General features: G+C 28.7%; 1 protein-coding gene across 5 annotated transcripts in view; it reads right to left on the reverse strand.

Annotated features, from left to right (window-relative positions):
* faf (ubiquitin carboxyl-terminal hydrolase-like faf) overlaps positions 1 to 16,537 on the reverse strand; it is a 173,171-nt gene that overhangs the window by 47,557 nt on the left and 109,077 nt on the right. For all 5 annotated transcript variants that reach the window (XM_075380487.1, XM_075380491.1, XM_075380488.1 and 2 more), the window contains exons 30-34: positions 15,702 to 15,925; positions 14,648 to 14,796; positions 9,830 to 10,003; positions 6,506 to 6,647; positions 3,477 to 3,630 (exon numbers count right to left, since the gene is read on the reverse strand). In XM_075380487.1, coding sequence (XP_075236602.1) covers positions 3,477 to 3,630; positions 6,506 to 6,647; positions 9,830 to 10,003; positions 14,648 to 14,796; positions 15,702 to 15,925 — 843 coding nt within the window. The remainder of the gene's footprint in view (positions 1 to 3,476; positions 3,631 to 6,505; positions 6,648 to 9,829; positions 10,004 to 14,647; positions 14,797 to 15,701; positions 15,926 to 16,537) is intronic.

Below are 16,537 nucleotides of genomic sequence, written 5' to 3' on the forward strand. Positions count from 1 at the left end.
TTGCTTTAAGTTTTCTCTAAAATGCCTTGAAGAAAATCAAAATTGGTTTATTCATGATAGGTGAAAACAAATACAAATTCAGAAGTGCTAAAGATCTTTAAACTGAGAAAATGTCAGATTCCATTAGAAAAAGAAGAGCCAAATTCTTCAGCCACCTTATGATAATGAATGACAAGGCTCCAACAAAACAACTCTTCAACATCACTTCTAATAACAAAATGAATGGAAATCAATGGACCTCAGTAGTTCAAAAAGAGCTAAAAAAAATTGAAAACATATGTAAAAAAGTATAAGATTGAACAACTATTCAAAACTGATATCAAATTTCAAGGATTACCAAAAGGAGAAAAAACCCCACACTGTCTGACAAAAGAGTGAAGGTAAAACACAAAGCAAAAAAAAAAATTAAGAAATGTTGTAAGACCAGGAAAGAATATGCCCAGAAGAAAGAGCAATGGAAGCAATATCAAAAATATTGCTTCACACTGTCCTCAACTGGCCAAACTCAAGAGAAAAAAAGAAAAGTAATAAATTGCAGGTTTGTATACATACAATTTCTGTACACCAAGTAACAAAAGTAGAATTTAAAAAATGCATCACTTAAAATTACAAAAAATAGTACACGAGTTGAAGTGCATCCAGATGTAATTTACAGTGTTTTCTCCTAATTTGTTGGGGGGGGGGGGGAAGGAACTAAGTGAAAGTAGTAAACTAAAATTCTGAAAACAGTTTTTATTGATTTGAACAATTATCTATTCCAGTCATACCATCTCAAAGATGTGAGATATTTTAAACTTTCACCATAATGCTGCATTAACATAAGATAATAAAAATGTGATAAACCATCACACATCAATTATTTAGCAGACATATTCGTGTGTTCCCAGAAGACACAAGACACCTATGGATTAACCTTACGTACCCCAAGCACAACTGATTTAGGACTTCATCGTGGCTATCCCAGGCAACTTGGGTTGACTCTTAAATATATTACAATTTACTCTCAACAACCGCCACCAATTTACTTTCCTACATTTCTTTAAACTGATGTTTCACAGAGAATAGCAATCACAACTGCCCACATATTTTTATGGAGGTTGGCTATTCTTACATGGCTAAGAACCAAGAAGAAAATAAAACACACATTCCAACTTCCACAAACAGACGCATGTATTCAGGAATTGATGTAAAGCAAAAAAATCCAACAACGCTTCACATCCACTTGCTGAGCTAGAAAACACAGGCAAATGACAACACTCCTTTACAAAATGGATGACTACAGCCATAAAATGCAATATAAACTTCAACATTAAATAGACATGTATTAGAAGGCTGGCAAAATCTGTAAGCATGCTGACTGATCAAATAAATCCATCCCAGCAACACCCAGTTTTTGACCATCGATATAAAACTCGCCTATCTGAATAACTGATCTCCATGGTAGCAAAGGTTAGCATCTTGGCCTTTCATCTGGAGGACCCAGGTTCAAATCCTGGCCAGGCATGGCATTTTTCATAGGCTAAAAAAATCCCATATTCCACACACAACCTTCAAGATATGTGGTGATATCAAGCAAAAAAAAAAGGTTCATGTTAGGCCTTATAAATTACAAACGTGCAATCTTTAAGGGTAAATATAATTGCAAACAATCTACTGATAAATTAATACGTATTACTGCTATCAAGTTTATAAACAATTCTTATCAGAATCGAAGGTTCTTTTCAATAGAAATTTCATTCTTCTTACATTTTATGACAACAGATTGTTCTTATTTTTAACTTTTACATTTATTACTAACTTTTTTTCATTACTTTAATATAAAATTCCGGCTAAATAAAAAGATACCAAAATCAGAAAAAAAAAGGTTTTTTTAGCCTCTCAATTAAATTTCTTTGTGTGTATATATATATATGCACGAGGTGTGTGAGAAAAGTAATGAGACTAACTTTTTACTTACCAAAGTTTTTATTTTTTTCAAACAACAATATTATCCCCTTCAAAGTAGTTCCCTTGGGCAGCTATACACCGGCAGAGTCGTTGTTCCCACTCTTGGTAGCAGTGCTGGAAGGCTTCAACTGGTAGGGCATTTAGGGCATTTAACTGGTCAGTCACAGCCTTTTGAATGTTCTCCAGAGTTCCAAAATGACGTCCTTTTAAGACATGTTTCAATTTCGGGAAAAGAAAAAAGTGAATAGGGGCGTTGAGGAACGGTAGGAATGCGTTTTGAGGTCAAAAATTCCATGATAGAAATGGCCATGTGACACGGGGCATTGTCATGAAATTGTCACAAACCTTTCGCATGTTCAAATCGTCTGTCAAAATTTGATGTATGGTGAAAGTGTTCAAATTTAACTGTTCACTAATCATCCTAATTGTTAAATAACAGTCTGATCTCACAAGAACCCTCACATACTCAATGTTTTCGTCAGATTTTGAAGTTGAAGGTCTCCCCGAGTGAGGTTGATCTTCAACGTGTTCGGCCTTTCAAAAATGATTTGTGCCAGTGGAAAACTTGTGCTCTTAATAAGCAATGTTCCCTGTAGGCCTGTTTTATCTTTTTGAAGATCAAACTCGCAGATTCCCCAAGTTTAACACAAAACTTGATCGCACAACGTCACTCTAAATTCCAATGCTCCATTTTCGTAACACACCAAAAACACAACTTCACTGATGGCGCTGTCAAAAATAATGTGTTGGCTGTATGGAGTTGAAACTCATACTGATAATGTGAAAAATCGGTCTAGCACAGACCAGTAGACACAGCCTTGCCAGATCACTCGCAGTGTTACCAATCTCATTACTTTTCTCACACACCTTGTGTATGTGTATGTGTGTATATGTGTATATATATATCCATTAATGAGTTTTTGTGACCACACATTCCATTTCCATTAATCTCTTTCTATATGTATTATTCTCTTTTTATATATATTATTTAATAGTAGGCAATCTCTAGTCCACAGTCTTAATGTCATATAAAAACAATAATCTCTTTCAAATTTATAACTTTTAAACTTCTTTTAATAATCACCTACTTAAAATCAACTGCACTTAACTGTTCCTTCTCCCATCCTGCACTATTTTACTATTCCATACCTTAAATTCAACTTTTCTTGAATTTGTTGCTATGTATTTCCCCACATCATCATGTCATCGCTGATCTCTCTTTCCCCCTCTAATCTTACTCAGTTGATCATCCACCACACCACCATCACAAACCGAAAATAAAAAATAGTTTTTAATCTAACTAAAATGATCTTTACTACACATCTCTCAACTTCACCCACCCTCCCAACTTTCTTTGAATGTAGCAAACAGACAAGAGGATGAGATTAATCTAAACCTTCTAACACCTTTACAGATTTATACCATATTAGAATGATCTCTGTTAATCAACTGCACTATCTGATTAGTATACAAACTGTCTGACAGCGATCAATAAAAATAAATTCATTAAAGTAAATTAAAGAAATTACCTGTATAAGGTTCCATATCAAGATGTCGAGGAAATTCAAAATAATCATTAAATTTAATGGCACATACCCTTTCAAAATCATATTCAAATCTTTTTAATTGTATCGCCAAAATAGGAGGTAATTTTTTTACACACAGCCTTTTAACAGTAACAACCTAAAAATACATACAAAAAAAATCATTTCAATAAAACAGCTTTACAAACTTATTATTTATTTTCAAATATCAACTGCTGGCTGATATTAAGTATAGTTACTCTTAATTTTTTTATTGGACAACAGGTTGAGAAATGTACAATTTTAGTGAAAATAGAAAATACTGGATCTAGCCACAGCTAAATGGAGAACCTTTTAGGTAAAAAGCTATACAAGATTATTAAATTAACTTAAAATCTTATAACTAGAACAGTTTGAAACTTTGTCAAGAATTAGAAAGATACAAAAATAAAAATATAACATCAAACACACTACATATTAAATTATAAGCAGAATATTATAAGGTTTTTTTAATATTTAATTATAAGGTTTTTATTTAAAAAAACCTCACCGAGTAAAAAAACATCTTTAATTCACTCACATTTTAAAAACAGTAAATGAACTTTTATCCAAAATAAAATTTGACATACTCACAAGAATATAGAAAATATCTGCTGAATTATTATGTCAACGTAACAGTGAAAATCAAAATAATTACAACACTGTTTATCCTATCTACTCAAAAAAAATAACTCAATCATTTTAACATCAAGAATGTATTTTTGTACCCCCTTCCGCTGTAATCTTATAACTCAGGGTACCAGTACACTCCTACTAGATTTATTCATGAATCTGCTTCTTATACTTCGGTAGACTGCATATTTTTCTTAATATATCTGAATAGGTAATAACTATAATTAAATTTTTTCCCATACTGTACGAAAATACACACACTCTTTATCTCTCAAAATTAATATTTTTGGTACTTACGTATTAACGCCACCGCAGCTACAGCTTTATTTAAAAACAAAGTAGTCAATCGGATTTCGGTGGAAAATGGGCTGATATAGAGTTTAACATAGATTCAAAACAGTTTCTTTATTAATTTTAATAATTGGTTATTTATATTTATTTATTTTATTAACCAAACTACGCTCGCTAACCTTGACCAATTAACAGGAGCGTTTTGATTTATTTAAATAATAAATAATTGCAATAATTACTGAATTTATTAAATAAATACTCAAAAAATTACGGTATTAATTAGTCAAGGTTAGCGAGCGTAGGTTATGTTTGGTTAAATTATATTTATAAAATAAATAAATATAAATAACCATTTTTATAATTAATAAAGAGACTGTTCATTTTCCACTGAAATCCGATTGACTACTTTGTTTTTAAATAACGCTGTAGCTGCGGTGACGTTAATACGTAAGTAGCATATTTTTTTTAGGTTAATATCCTAGTAAAGACACATAAGCAGCATTACAAAACAAAAATTTAACAATACATTATACAAATAGCATGGCTAAAAATAAACTGATTACATTTCTTATTTATTTTTACTTATTATTATAAAACTCAAAAAGAAAAGAAAAGAAAATTATTCAACAACTCAGTAAAAAGTTAGGTTACTCATTAAACCTCAATCAAAACATTAATTGAAAAAATTTGTCTTTATCAAAATTTTAACAAGCTATAAGGAGGCGAGGACAAAAGAAAAAGTACTTTATTTCATTTGAGTTATCTATATTTTTTATAATTGATAATTGAATGAAATCTAAATATACAAAATAAAATACACAGAAAAAAAGAATTACTATCACTATTTACCAGTTTATCTACCTGCTATATAAAAAACTTTTCATAAAAAAATTTGAGTACTGAAACCAGTAGACGGGTGATAATAGTGATAGACCGATACGTCTTACCTCGATAAAGTGTTAAACAGATCGTGAGTTAGTTTTAAACAGTCCAGGTAATTGCAAAATTATTGTTGGAAAAATAATTAATGAATTTTCAAAACTACTACTTTACAAAGGGTTTTTAAGATGTAAATTAAAAAGTTTTTACATTCTATTCAACTGACAAAGAAACAACTTCAAAATATTTTTAAACGTTTTTAAATTAACTTTTTTTAAATAAACTTTTTCCACAAAGATGCTAAAAACCATAGTTGATACATAAAAAAAGATTAAATGAACTTTCTCACTGATTAATCTTCCTTTTCAATAATTCTTTTTTTTAAATGTTTACTGCTATAAAAAAAGTAAGTTTTATAGTTAAGTTTTTTTATCACATCTATAAAATAATGTGATATTTGATAAGGACCAAAAGAAGTCTTCTTTTTTTAATCTGTAAAATATATTAGTTAATTTAAAGAGTCTGAAAATCAGACAAACCTAAAAGAAAGTATATGTAAACTCTACATCTGACTCATTTCTTACTTGAATGAGTTCATAGATTAAAAAATTATTACATGAGAAAATAAGATTTATAAAAAAAATCATTTTTCTAAAACATCATAACTTGCATAATTATATTTTTAAGGCTAGCAATACTCTTTTTTTTTACATTGAGAAATGAAAAGCAACATAATGTTAAACAAACCATTTTTCTAATATTTTTCACAAACGGTAATTTAAAAGTAAAAATACAGGTAGCTTAGTCCTGCGATTATCAGTTTAACTACACCAAAATAAAAAATAACTTGACCAAAGAACAGAATTTAGATACTTAAATTTATGAAATTGAGGAAGAGTTCAGTTCAAAATGATCTTAAGCACTGAATGAAACCAGTTTGAAAATTAAAAACAGCACTGCTTTAATTTTTTTTTAGAACGATTAACAACTCTGATTATAACAGACTGTAACTAAACCTATGTATATACAAACAGGAACATCAAAAAAATAACATTTCTATGCAGAACTAGGGTAAGTTTTTACCCTAGCTCTCCATAACAATGTATCTCATAAGCGAGATCTTACAAAAAGTATCTAAAATTTAATTAAATTCAACGAATGAAAAATAATAGCGAATTAACAACAAACCTTACCTTGTTATTACATTTATCACAATGATATGCATCAGCGCCTTCTAATAATTCACCTTTAACATACTGTTCTAATGAATCTAATAAATTAGAATGGTTACGAATATCTACACTAATGACACTGAACGGTTCTTCTTTTGAATACCTGTGCAAAAAAATAATAATAAATGTTTTTCTAAATTAATACAAAGAAAATAATTCATAACTAATACAATGACAGCATCTAACAACATGCATTCATTGTGTCAGCAGTTCTATTTTATCATCTTTAATAAGAATTTCTTGCTAGTATCACTTAATCTAAATCTGGACTGATTTTTAAAAATTCAGATCTGCAGACAAAGCAAGTTAAAAATAATATATTTACAACACCTTTCATGTTTGTTTGTGGATTTAAACCTTTTATATAAAAAAAGAAACCTAAATCAACTGTAAAGTTGTATTGGTATAAAAACAAGTGTAAAAAAGTTTTATAGGTTTATATTTTTTACAGTTAATGTTTTTCAATAAGCTTTTATTTCATAACCATTAAATTGCTGAATATAATTACTACAGACAATAACGCATAATCTCCAGCATTTGAGAACACTGTTTTAGAATATATGAGGAATCAAGCCTAATTTTACCCAATAAGAACCTCTCAGTATGCAAGTTTTTTTTTAATAGAACCCCCAAAATTTCATACAAAACTTTCTGTATGGCTCCACAAGGAGAATTATCACTCAACTAGGCTATAATAAATAGTCAGCTGTCTTGTCAGATATTATAAATTAAAGATGTTGCATGAAGGAGCCAAGGCAAACCTATCCAAGAAAGAAGAGGAAGTATAAGATGAGAGGGAGAGGGTCCACAGAAGGATGTCTCTAGTCAGGGAGAATTTACCTACATTTTATGGTAAATTAAAATATAAATAATGCTATCATTAAACAATTATAATAAAATGTATTTTACCTTTAATTTTTATGATTACAGAAATATGCACTAGACGTTATGCCCTTACAGCATCATTAGTGGATCGGACTGAATTTATACTTTGCAAGAAAAAAAGAAAAAAAAATCTAGAAGATAAATTTGGGTTTGTGTTTATCAATACCTCTAATTCCAATTTGACTAAAAATGTATGATTTCTTTCTATATAATATATTAATTAAGGCAACAACTCTTACTGCAACTCTTTTTTGAGCCGACAGTCACATGAACACAACAGCTACTCCCTACACTAATATACATAAAATGAATCCCCATATCACTGTAAATAATCTTTTATACACACTGTTTACAGTATTGGTTTATTTAATTTTTTTAATATTTTATTCAAACATAATTATTTTTGCAGCAGTGTAACAATCAGGTTTTAGTATTTATTATTTAAATACTGAAATTTTACATCCTTATATAATGTGTATCATCAACACTATTACAGCTACAAATAAATTTTTATGTCACGATTTAATTTTAAAACTTGTAATCCAAACAAATAAAATTATAAATATCAAAATTAAAAAATGGATCGTGAACATAATAATAGACAAAAAGTCAGATGCCATTTATTATCAGATTCAAAAGTGATCACTTGTTGAAAATACAATATTTTTAAATTTGTTACTATATTTTTTTTTTAATATTTATTATTATATATTAATAATAGTGAATTATGATTAAACATCAAGACATTAGATGATTTAAAACAGAAAGACAACTATCAATTGCTGAATTCAGTTCTATGTTACAATGCAATTAATTTTGTAATAATCCAACAAAAACAGAATGGATAGTATATTTGATGAACTTTTTTAACAAAATAACAATGTACTACTAAAAACAAAAATTGTTTCAATACGGGAACATATATGAAAAACAATCACAGCAGACTCCCGGTCGACTGACTCGGTCGGGACAGTCAGGTAGTCAGTTAAGCAAAATAGTCTGTTAAAAACTACAGTTCTCCTGTTAACTCTTAAAATAAGTATATTTCTATTAACTATTAGAATATCAATAGGAATTTAGAGTACTATAGGTAAATTAACAACAGTAAATTAAATATCAGATAAAATCTTATGTTTAATTTATCCTACTGATATGTATGAAATAACACATTTCACTTAGAGCAGTAATTGTTTGTTCTTTGAAACCTTCACATTTTTATAACATAATGTAATTCCCATCTAAATTACTTTTTTAATCGGTCACATTTTTAACTTTTAATAAGTAACTAGTATATACTTATAGCAATTAAATAATGCTTCAGAGCATTTGAAACTGAAAACTAATTTCACTACATTCATATTTACTTTTTTATCTTTTGTACTGCTTTTTATTTCACCACTAAAACATTTTAATATTACATTTCACAGTCTCTCCATTATTTTTAGAATACTGTGGTGCATTCCATTTATTAGCTCCTATTCCATGTTAAGCATCACATCAAATTTCTTTTTCACTTTATGCACTTCAGTTTCCGTCTCTGCTCCTTCGCATTCTCACACCACCACTTTCTCATTGACCCAATTCATATCATTCATAGTTTCATAATATCTTAATCGTTCATTAATCTCATTTTTCAATAGCCCACAACTCCACATTCACACTCATATTATCTGAACTTAATAGCATAGAATCTCCATCTATTTTGCTTAAAAATTATTTAATAAATCAGTAATGTAATTTTTACATCCTGGAATTTATACATCATCCACAACATTGCAGCTACTTTCTGGTAAAATTCTTTTTTCAACATTTGCTATTTTTTTTTTTTAAATTTCATCTATTGTTATAGTTACATTGTCTAAAAAACCATGTTATTTTTATTTCTTATTTCTCAGCTTATTTTTATGAAATTTAAATCTACAATATGAGAAATAACTCAAGTATTTTATTGTTTATTTAACAGCAATACAAAATTTTTCAGTTAATGTGTTTTGACTGAAAAAGTCAAATTTTCTTTCAATTTTTTCCACACGCAGTTATCAGATTGAAAAATGGATCAAATTTTTTAAATATTTTTTTTTAATGGAAACTACAAGAGACCATTTATGCAGTAAAACTAGGCTCAACATTATTGAATTATAATGATTTGTAGGAAAAAGAGTCTATTAGATATGATCATGTTTTAGCATTATACCTCATTCCACATTTTTAACTTGTCAAGGATAAAATTTTCTTGCACTCCAGGAAAAACAATTAGGACTCTTTGGTTGTAAAAGATGCAATTAACCTTAAAGGACATCAAATTTTATCATTATTGTAACTAATAGGGTTATTTTAATTTTTTTAGGAATAAGGACACACACAACATATTTATGGAATTACAGAATAAATAATACTCACCTATGTGGACATCCTTTACATATTTTTTGATCTGAATACGATCCTCCCAATATTTTACTCATAATTTGCTCTTGTCCTAATGCTTTTAGTGCTTCATCTATACTTTCAACTAAACTCATAAAAAATTCAACTGCATCCTGTTGTTCCCTCAAGTTAACAGGTTCACCTTGCAATCTACAACAATTACAACAAAATAAATTTATTCATTAAAAAGACATTGAAAATCCCATTCTTGAAGAATTAGTAAATTTCTATACAGGAAAGCCAATTTCTTGTATTTTAACGAAATACTTTGTTAAATTATACTGTATTCAGTTAGCTTATTCGGTGAAGAATAACAGTGAACAGTGCCGATCCACAATGTGACCGGCTATATACAACACTATAATTATTACTCATATATTAGTCACCATATAATTAATCATATAGTAGACATGTAAACAAACATTATAATGTTGTCGTCTCAGTTCTATTAAAACCATTAATCTTTTCACATAATCACTCTTTTATTTTCATGTTCAATTTTTGTGTTTCTGTTACTGATTTATATACTCTTCGTTATTTAAAGTTAATATAATGCAAATTTTTGAATTTAATGTAACATGAGTATTGTGTATACCTAGATTTGTATCTGTACAACTTTAGTTATATCACTATTTTGACACCATATCTGATACCGATTCAGTTGATATAGTTTACGATTATTGATATCCCGTCTGAGAAAAAGGCCGAAGTCGTGCAGAAAACACATTTTAAATGCTTACAAAATTGAATTAAAACCTCTTCAGACAGAGTTGATTTCACATGTCATTAATAAAACTTCTAACATAAGTGAGTTGTGCTGCTTCAGTGTATAATGCGATTCAAAAGTATAAATCAATTAATGAATTACGGTCTCCTAAGAAGACAAAACTACAGGGTCAATTGAAGAAAAAGTTGATAATTTATATAAAAGTGCATTCATAAAAATGTACACAAATTTTATTTTCCAAACAAAAAACCTGCAGTAGACAAAGTATTATGAGTTGTAAATGACGATAATGATCTACCAGATGTGTGAAGAACAACTTTTTATAAATTGTTTAAAAGTATTAATTTTAAATATGAAAAATGGGGCTGAAAAAGTGCTTTAATCGATATGGATGATATCATTGTATGGCAAAGATATTACCTCATTGAAATAAACAGAATGAGACAAGAAAGCCATAGAATATATTTATGGATGAGAATTGGGTCAACAAAGGCCCGATAAGGCCACACAAAAAGTTTCATTTGAAAAAATAAAATTGTGAATTCATCAAAAAAACCTTTCTGTGTAACTTATTAACCAGAAATAAGAGTCCAATAGATAAAAGTAAGCATCTCAAAACTGTGCATATCAGCAGGGTTTCTAGTGGTGGTCTCTGAATTTTTTACTCTAAATCTACAGGATACTACCATAAAACGATAAAAGGCACATCTTTTGAGAAATGGTTTAGCGATATGTTATCTCTTCTGCAAGATAATTCAGTTACTGTCTTAGACAATGCCCCTTATCATTCATGTAAAAAGGAAAAAATTCCAGCCATGTCTTGGAAAAAATGATATAAAAATGAGGCTTAATTCAAAAGGAGTGACTTTTGCAGAGGACAACCTTAAGGTCCAATTACTGCAAAAGGTTTTGCTTATTAAATGTAATTTTAATGTGTATAAAATTGATGAATTAGCAAAGATCCATAGTTAAACCGTGCTTAGATTACCTCCCTATTGTTGTGAACTCAAGCTGATTGAGTTAATTTGGGAACAAATCAAAAGTTATGTATCATCAGAAAACACTACTTTTAAATTATTTGATGCTTAAAAAAATTATGCTTAAAAACAATTGATAAAACAGACCAGCAGGAATGGAAAAACTGTATAAAAAATTTAACAGACACTGTTGATCCAAATTATTACGAACTGCTTACTATGTAGAAAACAAAATTGAACCTCTCATTGTATATCTTAATACTGACAGCAATACGGATTTCTTGCAGTCAGATGATGAAAACTGAATTCAATTTATTATTTATTATCATAGAAATTTAATCTAAAATATTAGTGAACTTTCACTGTTTGTGGAGAACTGATAATTTCATAACTCTTAAAAACTCAAAGAAATTACAAAAAATAAACAATTTTAATGAATAAAATACTTATAAGATGTACTAAACAAGGTAAGAAATTTATCATTTAACAGGTCTTAATTTTTTTATATTTAAAATATTTGTATAATTTTTTGTAAAATATTATAGTGCGTGGTTACTAAATATTAATGTCACGTAGTTTCTTTCATATACATCAGGATTTACAGGAGATGCTGATGAATGAGCTGACTGAACACTCATAGAGTCTGTTTACTTGAACTCTATAAAGCTAACTGAATTAGGTATAGATTAGGTTACTTACAATATAAAACCTAATTGACAGTACTGTACATACTTTTTAAACAAATTTTTAATATTATTTAAAAATAACTACATAAATGAAATATCAAATATATTATATTATAAAAGAAATTTAAATGATAAAAACTGAACAGAAGAAAAAAATTTGTTTTGGATCATAATTGAAAATTTATAATAAATATGAAAAAGTGAGGGTATATTTATTAGAAACAGTTTTAATAATTACTCATAAAAAAACTTAAATACATTTAAAACACACAAAAAATAAAATACATAATAGGACCACCATACTTATTCTAAAAAATATAAAGGTTTTTTACTTTTATTTACTGGTGCAATTACCTAGCTTAAGTTAAATTTCTATGAAATTTTAACTATTAATAATCAATTTCTGTAGCTAAAATTCATGGAAATACAATGTTATTTTTTTTAGTGATTTCCACAAAAAAAATATCCAGAGAGAGGGAGAGGAAAAATCTATGTCCAATATGAAGGCTGATTGATAAGTAATAAGAGAAGATGGCGACTGCTTTATCCAGTAAGTATCTAAGTCACTAGTTTGGCTTTCTGTAAAACCCCCAGATAAGAAACCTGGATAGTTCCAAGCCATACAAGGTCATCATCACCTTATCTGCTTCTATAATGAAGCAATTCCTTTACCAGTATGAAACTACAGATTGAACTAGATAGACTTTCAAAATATTAATTAATTAACACACACAAACAATACAGATTTAACGACAGCAGATTTTTATCAAGAGTAAAAATAATAAAGATTGCCAATGAGAATTAAAACAATAAATTTTATATAATAAACATTACACAATTACAATATGAAATGTTAGTATGATTTTGATATTACTGAATTTGTTCATCTACCTAACTTTATATAGACGATATTTTGAATCCTATTCACTCATTATCTTAAGATATCAAGTCACATTCCAATGTTTTTTACTTGAAAAATCTAATGTTTTGAAAAGTCTAGGTGAAATGTTTTGACACATACTGCATTTTGTGTACAATATAAAATGTTGGAGAACACGTAAAATCAAAATAACTTAAGAAAACTAATTTTATCAATAATAAATCAGAGTAATAAGAGTAAAAGGGGCAATCATATTTTTATAATTTTAGCACTTTAAGCATTTTAGCGATCATCATGGTAGTGTTAAAGATGACATTGTAGCAGGTGCTCGCCTATCTTAACAAATAAAGAAAATATCAAATACAATGAAAATATTATTGAAAGTGATATATAAAAAACTGTCAAAGAAATACCAACAAGTTGGTAAATCAGTTGGAAGTAGCCACAGTATTTTCTATTATGATATAAACAAGCATTATATTTGGGAATGTTCAAAAATCTATAAATCGGAAAGAAACTCCCACTACACTGACAGGAGACCACTTCACTATTAGTAATAATGACAAAAATATTCTGAGCAAGATCTTAACAGGAGATGAGTACAGGTTTTTTGTACATTGCACAAACAAATGCCAGTCATCAGAGGGGAAATCAATATAATAATATCCATGGTCACAGAAATATTGTTTGGAAGGACCAAACAAAGTTATGTTGAAAGTTTACTTTTTATTTACATAGTACTGTTCACTACAAATTCATTCCTGATGTGGATAACAGCACCTTTGATATATATACATATATATATATAAATAAAAAAATTAAAAAAAAACAAATCACTTAAAACTGATTGTCCTCCAAACCCAATGTAGTTTTTCAAACCAGTACATTCACTGACAAGCTGAGAAGACTCATTTAGGTTCTAGATCATATTTACATTTTATTACCAGTTCAACTATCATGTACAACTATCTAGCTGAATCACAAATTTTGCTGTAAGTCCCCTATGACAATCCTTAAAGTTCAGAAACACTGTGAATTGTTTGTCTACTATCATCATAAAATCTTCCAAAAATGTTGACAGTGCTTTCACTATACAGCAACCATAACATTAACTCCAATGAATGTTCTACCTTTTCAAAAATGCTTATCACTCATAGGTTTGAGCCTGACTTATAAATTCATCTCTAAAAATTTGTTTCAACGTTTGGTATATCCCTGCTGATATCTGCTTTAGTCTAAAATATAATTTAATACACACTTTTTGTTCCTTCAAGTCAGTCGCATACAAAGTAAAAAAATTCACAGATATAAACAAATATGGCTTTCCATGGAAATGGTAAATGATATATAAATTCCTGATTTCTTAGTGATACTGGAAGAGGAATGTACCTATAATCAAGTAATTTTATATCACACTTCTTTTGAATTAGATATTTCAAGCCTCAGGATTATTAGGTAGCACACCTTGGAACTATATAAAAAATAGATCAATAAAATATAAAGTAATAAAAATGTACAGCTTACTTGAAATGTTTCCAGAGACCACGCGGAATATAATACTGCAGTTTACTGTATGCTAGATGACCAAATATAGCTTGTACTTGTTTCAGTATGCCAATATTATACTCTTTTCTAGACTCTTCTAAGCTACACTTTTCATCCCCTTGCAGATACTACAAAAAAGCAGATTAATTATACAAAAGAATAATTAATTAGATACAAAGTTAAAAAATCTTACACAACTGAATTTTATCTAATTATCATATTTTAACATACACACATTTGCTTTTTTGACTAAGTTAAAAAATCTAACTGATAAATTACTTTTAATAATATTTCGAGTTAGAATGGCAGTGAACTCATTTACAAAAGTACATTACACTATTTCCCCTTCTGATGCATTAAAAACCTATTGATATTTACCAATTACCTATATAAAGGTAATATTATGGTAGCCACCGTGTGTGTGTGTGTGTGTGTGTGGGCGCATGTGAAAAAAATTGTGTTAACATTGAAACAATGGTCAAGGTCAAATCCAGTCACCATGAGGTGTAGTCAGTCACCCCTCCACTTTGAGTAACTTTTGTTTAGGTGTATTTTGCATAGTTTACAAGAAAATCACCTGTGGATATTAAAATAAAAAACCTCTATATCACAAGAGTTAGGAAAAAATGAAATACCTTTAAAAGAAGAACCGATGAATTAAGCACTTACCTTTTAAGTAATTGATACTCGATAATTTACCTTGGGATAAGGGTAGGATAAGGATAAGAATTAGAAAATTCATAATCAAAATATTAAAATTATTTGTTATTTAATTTGTTTCAGTGAATGATAAGTTCTAATTTAACAAAAAAAAAAAAAAAAAAAAAATAATAATATTTAATTATATAAATAAGTTACAAAATGAGAACTCATCAAAAATTTGTTGAATGGAGAACCACCAGCTCAGCTTACTCATCTGGGCACATAGTAAAATACAGTTTTGTTTATTTAGTTGAAATGAAAATAACAACAAAATTAACTACAACTATAGAAAGGAATTTGAGATAAAAAAACCAAAAGAATTGAAACAGACCTCTCCTTCTGATCGTTCTTCACCACTGAAATCCTCACTTAGGTCAGTAGCAGCTCCTTCAGCAGCAAGAATACCAATTCTTATACCTTCAACCATGTACAACTGTTGTAATACAGAATTCATGTAGCATGTTGCACCAGCATTTTTTAAACCAACAAAACCTTTCGAAGGACGAGGGCCAACTGGTGGTAAGTAATCCCACTCAACAAGTGGACCATCTCTTTCTGTAAACAAACAAATTATTAAATAAGACAACAAAAATTTAATTTTTTTTATTCCGACCTCAGATATAAATAATCAGGTTAAAACTGTTTATTTAATTTAAACTAAACACTACTTGTTCATGCATATCAATAAATTTATAAGCTAACCATTAGGTAAGCAAATAATATGACTCACAGCTCTTTTGAAAAACTGATAATACAGATCCCTATCAAAAACAGAATTGTTTTTATGAAAATAAAAACACATACCTCCCAAAACCTACTGGGAATACTGATAGATTCCACCTAATGGGTAAACTCCACTATATTTGCACCTATGTAATAAGTGGGATGATAGTTCAATTCAAAATACTTTTATTCACAATTAGAACACCCAGCACATTGAATAGTGGCTTTAAATACCAATAAAACCTAATTACATAAAACAATATTTTTTTTTAATTTGTCCTCTTTTTTGCTATTTATTTACACTTTTTTTAGTTGTAATTTCAACTTGCCTAAATTATAGGCAAATATAATTTCATAGCATACCTATGATATTAATAATTTCTGGAATTTATTCTAGGATTTGAGTATTACAATGCCCGTTAAGATAAAATAACCTGCAATAAC

The sequence above is a fragment of the Lycorma delicatula genome, chromosome 12, assembly GCF_047948215.1.
Source record: "Lycorma delicatula isolate Av1 chromosome 12, ASM4794821v1, whole genome shotgun sequence".
Taxonomy (NCBI): Eukaryota; Metazoa; Arthropoda; class Insecta; order Hemiptera; family Fulgoridae; genus Lycorma; species Lycorma delicatula.